This window comes from Schistocerca americana, chromosome X (genome assembly GCF_021461395.2).
Source record: "Schistocerca americana isolate TAMUIC-IGC-003095 chromosome X, iqSchAmer2.1, whole genome shotgun sequence".
In the NCBI taxonomy this organism is placed as follows: domain Eukaryota; kingdom Metazoa; phylum Arthropoda; class Insecta; order Orthoptera; family Acrididae; genus Schistocerca; species Schistocerca americana.
In genome coordinates this window covers 791,418,956-791,435,422 of record NC_060130.1, presented here as the reverse complement: position 1 = coordinate 791,435,422, position 16,467 = coordinate 791,418,956, and the positions used below count along the sequence as shown (strand labels likewise).

Genomic DNA, 16,467 nt, shown 5'->3' with positions numbered 1-16,467 from the left:
CTCGCTCCTCAGCTCTCTCTCTCGCTCCTATGCCAATACTACACTGCATTCCGCCCACGGGGCGCGGGCGCGCCCGCCGGGCGCAATTCTTGGATCAGCCTGGGTTAGACGTATTGTGGTGCCACCATAGGACACTAGGTAATACTGGGTTTGCATATCGATAACTAAACGGCACATATCCTCATCAGACCCAGTCCTAAACCTTGGCAAACGCCGGTATCTGTGCAATGCAATGGGCCCTGGCTTGCAAATACACTATGATTTTTGAGGAGCAGGAAGATGCCCTGTAATGGCAAGAAAAGAAATGGGTACTGCAAAGGCGACTCCAGATATGACAACCTCAGTTCCACAATTGCCTCAACACAAAACACAACAATTGTGCCAATATGGTAACAACTCCCAGAGAAGAGCTCTAAGGCAAGCGGTAACGCTTCGTTGGAAAAATGTGAATGTATGAGGCGCAAAAACCACAACATTGCACCAGAACAACACAAAATATGACAATTGTGCCAATATGGTAACAGCTCCCAGAGAAGAGCCCTAAGGCAGCAGCACTATAGTGAGCAGGCTCTGTAAATCGTCTGCTCTGTACAACAGCAGCTCCACACCTCCTAGTCCACACCATTGAGTATATTTAAACCAAACTTTAATACATACAGTCGCTACACTCTTTGGTGTGTAAGTTCTTACTGTTCGAAAGCTAGAGTGACACTTGCGCGCCAAGTGGTGAGAAAGTGGATAATCATATGTGTCGTACACATAATGTTTGTTTTTAATTACTTTTCTATGTAATAAACGAAATAATGGTCATATTTTTGCATTTCATTCATTAGTAAATTACTAAGCAACATGAATTACCAACGAAATAATTGCCGTATTTTTGCGTTCCACGCATTAATAAATTACCAAGCAACTTGAATTACTGTCAAATAACTGTAGAAATAGCCGAAACTCACTGATTCAATGACTTAAGCTACAACTTATTCACGAAGAAGTCCAGTCGAATATGTGTATAACTGCAACTTGCTCTGCAGACAGCAAGAGAATATGAATACCTATCTCATGCATGGAAAGCATATATTTCTGTTGTTATCTGTTCTTATTATGATCGACTCTTTCCTTAACACGTAAAAGAAAGTTTTTATGGAGTTTAATGATTTTCCCATTCTACATCTACATCTACATCCATACTCCGCAAGCCACCTGACGGTGTGTGGTGGAGGGTACGTTGAGTACCTCTATCAGTTCTCCCTTCTATTCCAGTCTCGTATTGTTCGTGGAAAGAAGGATTGTCGGTATGCTTCTGTGTGGGCCTTAATCTCTCTGATTTTATCCTCATGGTCTCTTCGCGAGATATACGTAGGAGGAAGCAATATACTGCTTGACTCTTCCGTGAAGGTATGTTCTCGAAACTTTAACAAAAGCCCATACCGAGCTACTGAGCGTCTCTCCTGCAGTCTTCCACTGGAGTTTATCTATCATCTCTGTAACACTTTCGCGATTACTAAATGATCCTGTATCGAAGAGCGCTGCTCTCCGTTGTATCTTCTCTATCTCTTCTATCAACCCTATCTGGTACGGATCCCACACTGCTGAGCAGTATTCAAGCAGTGGGCGAACAAGCATACTGTAACCTACTTCCTTTGTTTTCGGATTGCATTTCCTTAGGATTCTTCCAATGAATCTAAGTCTGGCATCTGCTTTACCGACGATCAACTTAAATCACTCCTAATGCATACTCCCAGATAATTCATGGAATTAACTGCTTCCAGTTGCTGACCTGCTATTTTGTAGCTAAATGATAAGGGATCTATCTTTCTATGCATTCGCAGCACATTACACTTGTCTACATTGAGATTCAGTTGCCATTCCCTGCACCATGCGTCAATTCACTGCAGATCCTCTTGCATTTCAGTACAATTTTCCATTGTCACAACCTCTCGATACACCACAGCATCATCTGTAAAAAGCCTCAGTGAACTTACGATGTCATCCACGAGGTCATTTATGTATATTACACTTATTCACTCAACTTTTTGATACACAAATATTTTTATAAGTGTAACTACTTTTTATTTCAAAGGCGAATGTGTTGAGGATTCACATATGTGGCTCAGATTCACCAGCAATGTGGAATCGGTTTCATTTCCTTTGGGACACAGTTGTATTGCTTATGACTTATGTGCGGTTTTCCTTTGTTATTGGTGTTGTGGATTATTTCGTACGTTACATAATGTAGGTTTCCTACGTTCCACATTCTCAGATTTGACTGCTAATATAGTGAACAAAACTTGGAGTTGTTGGGTAGATATACGACGTTTTTATGCAGAAGATTAGGTCTTCTGGTGCTTACTAGCAGTTTTTTGGTGTTAAACAAAAACGACATTCTTCAGCAAATAGCTGTAAGTTACAAGAAAGTCGTAAATAAACTGTCCTGTAATGTACTTTTTCATAACCCCCACGGTCGTTAGGACACTAAACAATGACAAATGTGGTGCTATTTTTAGTAAGTTTTTAAGGGAAAGACAAGCTCTTATATTATAAACCGTGTTACAAATCAATATAAACGAAAGTAATTGCACTCATTCAATATAGTACTCAGAAGTGTCACTTTCTGGCCGCTTGGCGCGCACCTGTCGATGTGGTAACAAAAGGGAAACGGAGTGCCGCAACAGTAAACTTAGACTGTTTATAACTTTATATACTCTGTGGTGCTGGTGCATATAATGCGATGTAGAGGTGGGCCAAACGGTTATTCTGGAGTAACCGTTATCACAGTTCCAGTTATTCTTTGATAACCGTTATCGTTAACGGTTATTAATAACTGCCAAGTTATTTTTCGCTAGCGAATACCGATAACTCCGACAGTTAAATAACGACATAGTTGGAATCCATCAGTTTAGTTATCAGTATAACTGCGAGTAGTGCGAAATAGCAGGAATGTCGTATGAATCGTGTCATAACCTCAGCTTATTAACTCCGGGTACATTTTAGTTGATGTTAGAACGATTATTAGTGTTTCAGATTATATGTTTATAGGTTATAGGTCGCTATTAGAAATATTATCTTCGCAGCTGCGACAGAAAGTACGCGGAACTTCGCCAAAGCACTGTTTAAGTAAAATGTTAACAACGTGCGTTTTTAAGTATGAAGTAATATGTAAACTGAGTACTGTAGGTTAAATTCGAAGCTTAATTTCTTGTGCTGCTCACATAATAGAATAAAGTGTACAGCCTTGTAATACAACAAAAAATATACGTAATGTGACAGATTCGTTTACTCCTGTGCTGTAAAAGCTAGTCCTATTGGGGAAAGTGTGAGTACGCTAATCCAAGTTTTATGTCAGATTTGCAAACTGCTCGATTTCTCCAACCACAGCATGTTTATAACATATGAAGACATGCAGATCGAAAAGGTTGACAGTGTTACATTTCTGGGACTACAACTCGATAATAAATTCAGTTGGGAAGGGCATACCACATTTTTTCATTCTATTATTTCATAAGGGAACATATTCTGTGGTAACTCATCAAACGTAGCAAAAGTTTTTCGCACGTAAAAGCGTGTAATATAAATCGTTTGTGGTATCAATTCAAGAACATCATGTAGGAACCTGTTCAAGGAACTTTGTATTCTAACCACTGCTTCCTAGTATATTTATTCCTTAATGAAATTTGTTACAAGTATTTCCAACCAATAGCTTAATACATAATATCAGTACTAGAAATGGGAACAGCAATCTACATAAAGACCTAAAATTACTTACCTTGGTCCAAAAGGGGTCCAATATTCAGGAACATGCATTTTCAATAAGCTGCCAGCAACCATTAAAAACTTGGTTTCAGATAAGGCACGGCTTACAGTGTGTTTGAATGACTATTTGATACATAAGTGTCTGATTCCACCCATCATCAATATGCCGGAAATGTCTATTTTAAGTGTGTCTATGACGTCACTACATACACATGGCAACAAACACGAAGATACATATAAATAATACAATAACATTTCCCACCAAAAATACAATCAAACCAATGGGACAACTGCGGGAAGTTGGGGGTTTTAGGGTGAGGACAAGCTAGTAAAAAAAGCACACCACGATCCCAAAACACAAAATGAAGAACAAAAAGAAAAAAAATACAGCATTCTGCTACACCAACAAAATTCTGCAGGAATCGGACACTTCCCTTGAACAATATAGGTCAACTATAGGTGACCATACCAAAACACCAATACCCACAACTAAAAGTACGCAAATTGGAATCAGGCATTTCCCTTGACCTACATAGGTCAACCTCAGATGACGATACTAAAACATCAACACACGCAATTATGAAAATGGGAATCGGTCATTATCCGGTGACCTATATAGGTCCACCACAGCTACTGATGCCAAAAAACCAACACCTACAACTGCGAAAAATAAAACCACAATCCCAAAAGTCCACAAATCAATCATCCCTACATAAATTAAATCACATTCAATACTTCATAAATACACAAAACATCACAGCTAGAAAAAAAAAAAAATTAATTACCACCAGCAAATTCCGGCTTTGCAACCTAGATCGACAGCCAGCCCCCCCCCCGCCCCCCCCCCCCCCCCCCCCCACACACACACACACACACAAAAACCAACTCATAAACACCGTGCCGTAATGACATTCACACACCACAACACCTTTACGTCGAAGCAGACGGGTGGAATCAGACGCTTCCAGTGACCCCTCCTTCTACTCTGTAGATGAATATCGTAACAGAGACTGATAGACCAGCTTAGGTAAAAATTCTGCTATATTTCAGTTTTGGCAGCACTTGGTTGCAACAGTCAAGATCGGGTATTCTGTGTACGATAAATTTATTAAAAGTACGTAACTGTGTTTTATTCTGTCAGTGTACCAATTCTGTAAATATTAGCAGTTACTGTGATATATTCACATATTTTGACAATCTCCTGACAAATGATGAGGATAATAATTATTATATTCCACTGTATTATGTTATACTTTCTGACATGTTATTTGTCATTCGTGATGGCCAGCGGCTATTTCCGTAGCAGTACGAAAATATTTGTTCGCTCCAGTTACTATCCTCTCTGGAAATATCACCTGGAACTATGACCTTTAACTGGAGTCACCGAGTCAGGAACGTCTAGACACACAGTTATTCCGTTACCAGCTTCCAGGTTATCTGTGGTGGTACCCCGATAACTACCAGAGAACTAGAACTACGAGCCAATAACGATAACTGCCAGAGGAGAATACCGGCTCTGACAGTTATTTCCATAGTCGCTCGAACTCCTTAGTAACTTTCCTTGTACTACCCGTCCAAGCTAAATTAACACGTAAGGCGGTGGCTTAAGGGAACGACCGTACTTGTTAATGCCTGTACTGCAGCTCCTATCAGCCACGGCTCGGACATTAACTTTATTTAATTGTTTATGCTAAAAGTAACGAAGGCCCACGAAATAGTACACAGTTCTTATCAACAGATGGCGCGCAGTCTCACAGTTATTCCCATGGTCTATAGAACGCCTCCAAATGCGCAGTACGATCTTCGGTCAACAGATGGCGCGAGGCACTGTTGACACTAAACAGTTATTGAAATAACTGCCAGAATCAGAGGAACGGTTATCGCAGTAACCGTTACTTCTCAGTAACCGGTTATTTCTATCAGTTACGTTATTTTTTGCCACCTCTAATGCGATGTATAAGTTGCGTGCGCAGATGTGATGCGCGTAGGGGTAGGTCTGTATCTCATTGAATCAGCTTGCACCAATAAAATTCAAGCGTGTTAATTGCGCATAGTTTTTTTTCCCCATATTGTTGTGCTGTTAACGGAACGTAATGTATCTGAAAAAGAAGGACCACACTCATAACAAACGTAGCGCATAGGTGTCTGTCCGCTAACATTTCTTAATAGATTCATGTTTCCAGTATGCAAAGACTGAAACATATCGATTTAGGTATGTAACTTTGTTTGAGAATAAGGGATGTGGTGACCAGTACCGACCAATCAAGAATGTTATCATTACAGTAATGCGGAAAATGTTTGCTGTTAAGAAGCTAGGCGCATGTGGAACCACGTACTAGTTCTCCAATACATTTTGTAAATTAGCGATTCAACAGATGTGGATATGGCTTTGGTAGTTATTCACTTACTAGACTAAATTATCATGGTCTGAAATACAATTGGTTTTGCTTTTGTATTCCTAGAAATAAATAAGCATTATTATTTACAGGTAGTTAGCAGATATTGTGCGGTTACATTTTTGACGGCTCTTTCACTACTAGTGTTATCAGCAAACTTTTATTTCGTGTATGTGATTGTAGACGAAAGAGCTTCAGGCTCTGCACCTACAAATACAGAGCAGGTTAGTTTATATGAACGAAACTTTAGCCTGTAGAATTCAAACAAATGTGTATTGCTAGTTTTTTTGGCTGTAATAATTGCCATATTCCACTTCATAGGATAAAAAAAATAATTGCTGTCAGATTGATGGCGAATCTTGGCCCAAGAATTGTCACTTTCACTAAGTTCATGTAATTCTTGTTCTTAGTATTTTCACTGTTTGTAAATGTTTTTCACGTGATGTTTGTACTGATTACATTGTTTCGTGATCTTAAATTACAGGTTAAAGCAGACAGAAATTTGAATGTCTCATTATATAACAAAAACCGACAGAAACATGTTAAACGTGACTCATGGCTGTTGCCATACAAAAATGCTACCCAGAGTGCTATACAGGAAATTAAGGAAATAATCCCAAAGTTGCACAAGAAGTATTTGCAGATTTCATTTTCGTTCAAAGAAATACTCAGTAATCTGCTAAATGATTTGAAACAAACTATCAGAGCATCAAATAGTTTGTGGGCTGTTGTGGACAAGGTAATGAGACTCCCTACTACAATATATGCTCTGCCATTTTGTATTTTAATAATAATATATATATAACTTCCACTCTGATGGTGTGTGCATTAATTTCCCTTTGTAGCTCCACAGTAGTTGTTATGCTGTCAAGTCAATAATGCACTGGATTTGAGGTATACCTCACTCCATTGACAAACAGGACGTTTACCATGAAACTGGCCCCCACCTCTCTTCTACCACTGAAAGAAAACGTAAATAACACATGCTGTCACTTATACTTAAATATCCTGACCTGTTGGGGGCTAAAGTTTACAAGGGGATGGTAATTGCCTTCTGTCCTCTAAGTAAACAAACAAAAAAAGTTTTGTAGGCTTCTGACAAGGTAAAGTAGTGCTGTCATTGACTTGAAGATTGGTTTGAACACCACAGTTTTTTACTAGATATGATATGGGGTAAAACACCATCCCCTCAGTGTGACTGCAGCGAAAATCAGACCATCAGCCACACTGTTGAAGAGTGTTCCAGAAGACTCTATAATGGGAGCCCCAACGACTTCCTGCTCGCAGCTCCAGAGTTGATAGATTATATTAATAGACTTGATGTTTGTTTGTAATCCTTTAACTTTGTTATATTAGTGATGTTTGTTTGCAATTATTAATGTTTGTTATATTAGTGATTTGTCTGTTTCTTTCTTATATGTCTGTATTGCCATATGATAAATAATAAATTTACTAGACATGGTCCTGTTGGAGGTGGTATGCCACGCCCTTGCTTTCCTCTAACCTCTGGAGCCAATTATAGGTGGGGGGGGGGGGGGGAGCTGTAGTTTGACGTGGACTCCAGTGCTGTTGGACCTAGGCATGTTTCACTGTAGCAAATATTGCTGGAGGTGAAGGAAGTAAAAGTGTGAAATAAAATTTCTAGGAGCCTGGGAATTGAACCCCATACCTCAAGATTGTCTGCCATTTAACCTTTGAACTGAAGATATAAATATTTATTTGAAGTTTGCATTTTGAGCAGTGTGCTTTTAAGTGGTGGGATACTGCAGGAGACTCAAAACTAGTGACAGGACTGCACATACAATATGTCACATTGTGCTTCATTTAGAAGTATCACAGAGACTAGTAAAATACGTTTTGACTAATTGTGAAGAAGAGTTTTACTTACTGTTTATGTATCATACAGCATATCTTCTTTGTTGCCCATATTAACTATCAGAGAGTAAGAGAGAAAAAATATATATACTAAGATATCATTGATGAAGAACAAGATGTTAATCCAAATATTGTTCTCTCTCATATCCTTTGCCAAATGGGAGTTAAAGGTATGTATTAACCCCACACCCCTTGCCTTGAATCTTGGTTTTGGTGGTAGACTGATTTGTAACACAGTCCGTGGGCTAAGTTTGGTTGGAAGGTGACAATTTTGTTGTCAGTTGTTGAAGCTAACGAATGTGAAAGCAGAAAATCTGGTGGTGGTAACAAATTGACCTGTGGTAAAGACTGTTTGTCTGTCATTGCAATATTGAAAAATACCGGGGGTTCAACTATGTAAATTTTACCTAAATGACGACCAAGGCAGGGAGGTCGAGTCAACTCAACTCAACATACAAGTACTGAATGTCATCTTTGACCCATAACATAATGGTAATGTGGTGTGTGACATGATACACGTCCAAACAGAAAGAGAACAAAGCACTTACAATATTTCTTTTGCATCTATAATTATGAAAAGGATAGTCTGCTACTCACTGGAAAGATGACACATTGAGTTTCAGACAGGTGGAGAGGAAAAAAAAAACTGTTACAAACAGAGTTTCAGTCAAAGCCGTGTACAGAAAAAGAAGTTTTGGACACACATTCGAACAAGCAGTTGCACCTCATCCGTGCATGGCCACAATCTTTGGCTGTTTTGTTGTGCCTGTCTGCAATGTAACACCATCTTCATGGCGAATAGCACTCTGTCCTTTCCATAATTGTCCCATTCCGGACCCTTGTTTTTTTTTTGCATCTATATTACTTTTTAAAATGTGTGTTGCAACTACATTCTGGTCTGTAATTTTGCTTGACGTCAAGATTAAATTGACATATGGCAATTTGGGTTTGAACTGGCAAAGCAGATTCAAACCGTTTAGTTAATCTGGGAATTCATCCAGTTTTGAAAGCCTTCCGGCTACATCAAAATTCAGAAGAAAAAAAAAATAGAATTTTGCCGTATGTTTGAATGTAGACACTCTTGGCATATGCTGTTGAACGAAGATCATGAGTGTGACAGTCTTGAAAGGTCACGGTACTTTAACACTCACCTCATCATACTAGAAATAAGGGTGAAGAGAAATGATTAGTACCAGTTGTCAGCTTTAAGCAGTGATGTAATGTTAATGGCTGATGTGATGACATATTTAACTGTGTATATTCAGTTTTTTCGTTGGTGAAGCCAAAGAATGTGAAAGCATAAAAACATGGTTGTGGTGACAGACTGATCTGTAGCTTAAGACCGTTTGAAAAAATCGCCACTGATACTGTGCTATAGTTGCCATGTTGTTTACAGCATTTGTCACATGTTTCCTTCATCACTGTTCAAAGCTGACAATGTGCATCAAATACTCCTATTTATTTGAGATAAGTGCCTGAGAAAAACAGAAGGTGTGGTAATGGTAGTTAAGCAAAATCTTAAGTTGAGTATTCTGTTAAGGAATTAGGAGATTTTGCTAGACTCATCACTTCTCCCACTTCTTTCATTAAGACAACTGTAACAAAAACCTCTAACAGACGGCATTGTAAAATTTGAAATAAATTGGAATAGTTTCTCCTTGACAACTCCTTCTATACTGTAGAAGAATTTCTATGTTTGTAACGTGTAAAAGGTGGGTTGGAATTGCTAACTCAATCTGTATATGTTGTTTCCATTTCAGGGAAAAAAATTATATGGTGATGTTTAGAGTACAAATAGATGTACAAATTTATTTGCAGTATGAATGTAAAATAACTCATTCCACATCATGATGATTTATAGTGCAAAATGATCCATGGTACATTAGTTAACTAACTAACTTTACTTTCATTATGCTTACAAAGCTGAATATCCTTTCACACTATCTTCACAAGGGCCATTTTAAATGTAAAGAATCCTTACACTCTTCTATAAATGCAAGGAACTGCATTTGGCATAGAGTACAATTTGTCATGTGTTGAGCACTTTATATTCAATGATGTGATTTTGTAATATGACCTGTGATTGTAAGTACTGAGCATTTACATATTGTATATATGTACATGATATTTTGTGTTCCCACTTGTCCCTTGTAAATAGGCTGTGATATACTTTGGCATATCAGTCATTCTCTGCTGCCGTTGTTACTGCACTTTGATTTTGTGGTCCACTGTTTTATCCAGGGTTAACTCAGTTTTTTTGAATGACAGTGGCTGTATGTTATTTCCTCTCTTGAAACACATCTCATGTAACCTTCATTTCATGATGCCAGGTTGCATATCAAAGTAGTTTGGTGCTTACAGCTAAATGCACCTCTAATACAGCTGTCACTCAGTTTTATTTAAAGGTAATGCTTAGTAATGCATAATATTAATACTGTCTCAAAATTGTGAACTGTATTTTGTAGATGGTTGTGTGTAAAATGTTTTTCTTGTGTGTTTATGAAGAGGACTTTTCATGATGAAATGTGTCAAGGCAACTGCTTGCCATGTAGTGGACACATTAAGTGAACTCAGAGACAAGTAGTTGAATGTTGTAATCCAGCTTTTGAGCTCGTATAATTCATCCCAGAGTGTGTGTGTGTGTGTGTGTGTGTGTGTGTGTGTGTGTGAGAGAGAGAGAGAGAGAGAGAGAGAGAGAGAGAGAGAGAGAGAGATTAGGTTTTACCATTTCATCACTGAAAAGTTCATTGAAGATGATGCACAAGTTCTGAAATGACAGTGATGAAAAAGGAAATTTACTGTGTCTTAATGAGAGAGAGCATCCCAGAATTCACATTGAGTGATTTAGGGAAACCTAGATGACTGGAAAGGGATTTGAACCATGAAGCTCCAAAATGCAATTTCAGTGTCACTCATCACCTGAATATGGACCTTCTGCATCCCGTTCTCATTCAAATATTTTTCCTTCCAATGCAAAATCAGTCATTTCATCTTTTAGAGCTTATGAAAACTAGTGAATGTATGCACAAATTTCACAGTCACCCAAGTTAACATCAGCGCAGTCTGTCACTGCTCTTACTTTAAAATTAATTTTAAAACCAGCACCTAGACATTGATGAGGAGGAGATACTCAGAAGATGATATACTGATTTCATGTGAAGACCATCCAGTTTCTGTGGTGTAACTGACTCTACCATTCTAACTTATTGGCTGAGCTTACTTCTTTCAACCTGGCCATTTCAGGTAATGCATTGTGCTGATCAAATAAGCCTTTGCATTCACAACTGCTCACATCTGACTGGTGCACTGTTTTGCTAGAGATTAGATTCAGTGGCAATATTGTGACTGGCTTAAGAATGCTGTGGCTACGAAAAAAGTTCTCAATCCACTTGTTATTGTGAATCTTCTGATTTGAATCCCCTTATCATGGTCAATCATTTGTTATAGGATTTATCAGGGTATTTTGAAAAATATTTTTGTGTGTAACTAGTCAGATTAACTTAAGAAAAAGTACCAAATGGTGTAGCTAGCATTTCTGTGGGACACTACTGTGCAAATGGTGTTAGAACTGCTGATAGCCTTGGGAGAGCCAGCCATGAGAAAACTCTCCCGTCTAGTGAGCAAGGTGTATGAGACAGGCGTAATACCCTTGGACTTCAGAAGGTCTATAATTATTCCAATTCCAAAGAAAGCAGATGCTGACAGGTGTGAAAATTACCGAACTATCAGTTTAATAAGTCACAGTTGCAATATACTAACACGAATTCTTTACAGACAAATGGAAAAACTGGTAGAAGCTGACCTCAGGGAAGAGAAGGTGGAATTCTGGATAAATGTAGGAACTTGTGAGGCTATAGTGACTCTGTGACTTATCTTAGAAGATAGGTTAAGGAAAGGCAAATCTATGTTTATAGCATTTGTGGACTTAGAGAAAGCTTTTAACAGTGTTAACTGGAATATTCTCTTTCAAATTTTGAAGGTGGCAGGGGTCAGATACAGGGAACAAAAGGCTATTTATAATTTGTACAGAAACCAGGTGGTAGTTATAAGAGTCGTGGGGCATGGAAGGGAAGCAGTGGTTAGTAAGGGAGTGAGACAGGGTTGTAGCCTATCCCTGATGTTACTCAATCTGTATATTGAGCAAGCAGTAAAGGAAACAAAAGAAGAAATTGGAGTAGAAATTAAAATCTGTGGAGAAGAAATCTAAACCTTGAGGTTTGGGATGACATTGAAGTTGTGTCAGAGACAACAAAGGACTTGGAAGAACAGTTGAATGGAATGGACAGTGTCTTGAAAGGGGGATGTAAGATGAACATCAACAAAAGCAAAACGAGGATAATGGAATGTAATCGAATTAAATCAGGTGATGCTGAGGAAATTAGATCAGGAAATGAGACGCTTAAAGCGGTAGGTGAGTTTTGCTACTTGGAGAACAAAATAACTGATCATGGTCGAATTAGGAAGGATATAAAATGTAGACTGACAATAGCAACGAAAGCATTTCTGAAGAAGAGAAATTTTTTAACATGGAGTATAGATTTAAATGTCAGGAAGTCTTTCCTGAAAGTATTTGTATGGGGTGTAGCCATGTGTGGAAGTGAAGAATGGATGATAAACGCCATAGACAAGAAGAGAATAGAAGCTTTCGAAATGTGGTGCTACAGAAGAATGCTGAAGATTAGTTGGGTATACCACGTAAGTAATGAGGAGGCACTGAGTGGAATTGAGGAAAAGATGAATTTGTGGCACAGCTTGACCTAAAGAAGAGATCGGTTGGTAGGACACATTCTGAGGCATCAAGGGATCACCAATTTAATACTGGAGGAGTGTGGAGGGTAAAAATTGTAGAGATAGACCAAGAGAAGAATACAGTAAGCAAATTTGGAAGTTACTCGGAGATGAAGAGGCTTGCACAGGATAGAGTAGTAGGAGATCTGCATCAAACCAGTCCATGGACTGAAGGCCACAACTACTACACATGTATCACAACTTTACTAAATAAAGATTAATCTTATGGATCTTTTATTCATGGTGATCAAGTTTCAGTTAACCCCCAGCCATCATGATTTATGTTTTCTGTAGTTCCCGTGAAACATTTTTGACAGATGCCAGGACGAGTCCATCCAAAAAGCCATGACCATTTTCCATCCCATCCTTGTACAACTGAGCTAGTGTTCCTTGCTAATGACCTCAACATAAAGATTATATGTAGTAGCCTTCCTTCTACTAAAATCTCTTTTTTAAACTTGTAGGAGGTTGTGTTGATTGTATTGGTCACATCAGGAATTGCCTGAAATAGGGTCCACAATACATTATGACTGCAAAGAAGTGTAAAGAGTTAAAACTGACCAGAAAGTTATGAAAAGTGCATAGGTACCTTACAACTTAACACCTGACAAGAAAAGTGAAAGCCCCAGATGTGGTTGGATGTCACTGTAACTTCATACACATACATACCGTCAACAGGCACGTAAATGATTAAAGCTGCAGTTCTCTCTGACAGGTAGAATGGCTACCAGAGTGCATTAGTGATGTTCCTGTACAGTATTGTTACCACACCTGGTAGGGTATACAGGGTGAATAACCTAAAAATTGCATCACAGATATTGCAGAAGTTGAAAGTGCTATCAATGTGCAGTTTTTATGTAGTGGAATATTAATCAGGGGCTTGTATTGTTAGCTGATATACAGGATGAAAAGTATTTAAACCCACAAACTCTTGGATGTTGTAGAGGACATCAAAACAAATATTTTTCCCTAATGTCATTTTTTCCTATGAGGATTATTTAAACCGGTGGAGGCTGTATTGCGCTCTTCAGTTGTTAGAGGCCGTATTATGATCTTCAGTTGTTAGAGGGCGTATTACGCTCTTCAGTTGTAGGCAAATACTGTCCACCAGTGTAGTAGTGCATTTTGTCTGTTTACTAACGGAGCGATACACCTGGAGTGAGTACACTGATATGGTTGGTGCGTACTACGTAGTGCACCACAACGGACAAGCTGCACAGCAGGTTTATCAACAACAATATCCTAATCGCCGTATCCCGCATCATACGACCTTTGCTGCTCTGTAGCAACGTCTGCGTGAGACCGGGTCATTTAGCAGATTACCTGGACAGGGACACCATCACACGGTAAGAATGCTGCAATTTGAGAAAGCTGTCTTGCAGCATGTGGAGCGGGATCCTTCAATCAGCACTCGTGCGATTGCACGTAACATGGGGACGAATCTGACAAATGTAAGAACAGTCCTTCAAGAGCAGTTGTTACGTCCATTTCACTTACAGCGTGTCCACAACCTGGAACCAGTTGATTATCCACCCAGAGCACAGTTTTCGCAGTGGTACCTGGAACAGTGTGAAATGCATCCTACATTTCCATCCTCTGTGTTTACCGATGAAGCAACGTTCGGGCATGATGGAGTCTTCAACATGCACAATTCGCATGTTTGGAGTGAGGATAACCCGCATGCCACAGTTACTAGCGCTCATCAAGTGCAGTTCTTCGTTAATGTGTGGGTCGGTGTTGTTGGGGACTGTTTAATTGGTCCGTATCTGCTACCTAGGCCATTAAACGGCAGGTACTATTACAATTTTCCCGCCAGAGCATTGCCAGAATTACTGGAAGATGTCCCGCTCCCTCCAAGACAACGCATGTGGTTCCAACATGACGGGGAGCCGGCACATTTCAGTCGTCGTGTGCATCGATTCCTGGACCAACGGTTCCCAGAAACGTGGATTGGCAGAGATGGTCCTGTACCATGGCCTGCTCAATCCCCAGATATGTCCCCTCTGGACTTTTTTGTGTGGGGAGAGATGCGCAACCTTGTTTACGCAACTCCTGTTGCGTCAGAAGAGGATCTGGTTGCCTGGATAGTAGCAGCAGCAGCAGCAGGAACAATTCAGGATACTCCTGAGATTTTTGCCTGTGTCAGACAGAACATGATCCGTCGGTGTAACCTTTGTTTACGTGTCAGAGGAGGCATTTTTGAAAATCTACTGTAATTGAAATTGTGTTGTGTTAATGTATTGCCTCTTGGTCATAAAAAAAAATGGAAAAGTGTTTGTTGGTTTAATTAATTTGCCACCATGGAAACCTTCCTCCACCAGTTTAAATACACCTCATAGGAAAAAATGACATTAGGGAAAAATATTTATTTTGATGTCCCCTACAACCTCCCAGAGTTTGTCGGTTTAAATACTTTTCACCCTGTACAGATTGTAATAGTACTTAGAAAATATATTTTTTTGCAAACATATACTTTTTTTAAAATGGAACAATGCCTGTTGATATTAACAAACCAAAAGTAGAGTAAATTAGAATGTCAGTGGTGTTTATTGCAGGATTGTACTGTGAGTCATTTACAAGACATCGTATTTTGAAAGGTTCTCCCACTGACACTTGTGCAATACGTATGGTAGCACACACTAAAGAACAACACAAGTGCATACACTAGTTACATGGGTTCTGACCAGTAACAAGACAACTGATCATCACAGGTTGTGTTCAAAATGACCAGTGGCTGTGGCAATACGCACTTCCAGTCTGATATGGAACGACTGCTGCACACATGCTAGCATTTCAGTGGAGATGTCCAAGCAAGCTCCAGTAATACGTCGTTGCATGTCATCAAGTGTAGTTGGTATGTCCTTGTAGACCATGTCTTTCAGCTTTCCTCACAGAAAAAGGCTTACAGGCATCAAATCCAGGGAACGGGTCAGCCACAGTACAAGTCCTCTGTGTCCAATCCCACAATTTGGAAGAAATTTGTGAAGACATGCTGTAGTACTTTGTGTGTTATGGTCTGGACAGCCATCATGTTGCTACCATAGGTTCCTTGAAGTCTGCAGAGGAATGTCTGGTAGCATCCATGGAAGATGGGTCGGTTAGGAGGCTGTGATACTTCTGCATGGTCAGTGTTCTGTCTGTGAAATTTTGGCCTAAGAACTGTCACCACACATTTACACTCCATAGATGCTGATGTCCACCTGACAAACGGGGATTGTCAACTGATCAATAGTGCATGTTTACATGGTTTACCTGGCCATGATTGGTAAATGTGACTTCGTCACTAAACAAGATACATGACACATCTGGAGTCTCCTGTCTTAATACCCATGTACAGTAGTTAACGTGAGTCTCATAATTATTTCCATGCAGCTCTTGATGGAGAGAGAAGTAAAAGGAATGGAACATATGTCAATGGAGAATGCATAGGACCCTTGTCTGACTCATGCCACTGCCTCATGTGATTGTGCAGGAGCTAATGTGCAGACCAACTGCAACATCAGCAAGAACATTGATTTCCCCCTCTTCTGTCATCACTTGTTTCCTTCTTTTATGCTGTCTGTATGTTATACTACCACTGTCACATAACTGGTTGAAGAGGTTGATAAATAACTGCTGAGGTATTGTGCCACATACACCGTACAAGAACAAACTG

General features: G+C 39.3%; 1 protein-coding gene across 2 annotated transcripts in view; it reads left to right on the top strand.

Moving 5' to 3' along the window:
* The first annotated feature begins 5,753 nt into the window (after positions 1-5,753).
* LOC124555729 (glycosaminoglycan xylosylkinase) overlaps positions 5,754-16,467 on the top strand; it is a 110,295-nt gene continuing 99,581 nt past the window's right edge. The window contains exons 1-4 of one of the 2 annotated variants that reach the window (XM_047129751.1): positions 5,754-5,965; positions 6,037-6,145; positions 6,242-6,373; positions 6,634-6,888. In XM_047129751.1, coding sequence (XP_046985707.1) covers positions 6,137-6,145; positions 6,242-6,373; positions 6,634-6,888 — 396 coding nt within the window. In that variant the 5' untranslated portion in view covers positions 5,754-5,965; positions 6,037-6,136. Of the gene's footprint in view, positions 6,146-6,241; positions 6,374-6,633; positions 6,889-16,467 lie in introns of both variants that reach the window. The other variant, XM_047129750.1, reaches the window with a different exon arrangement.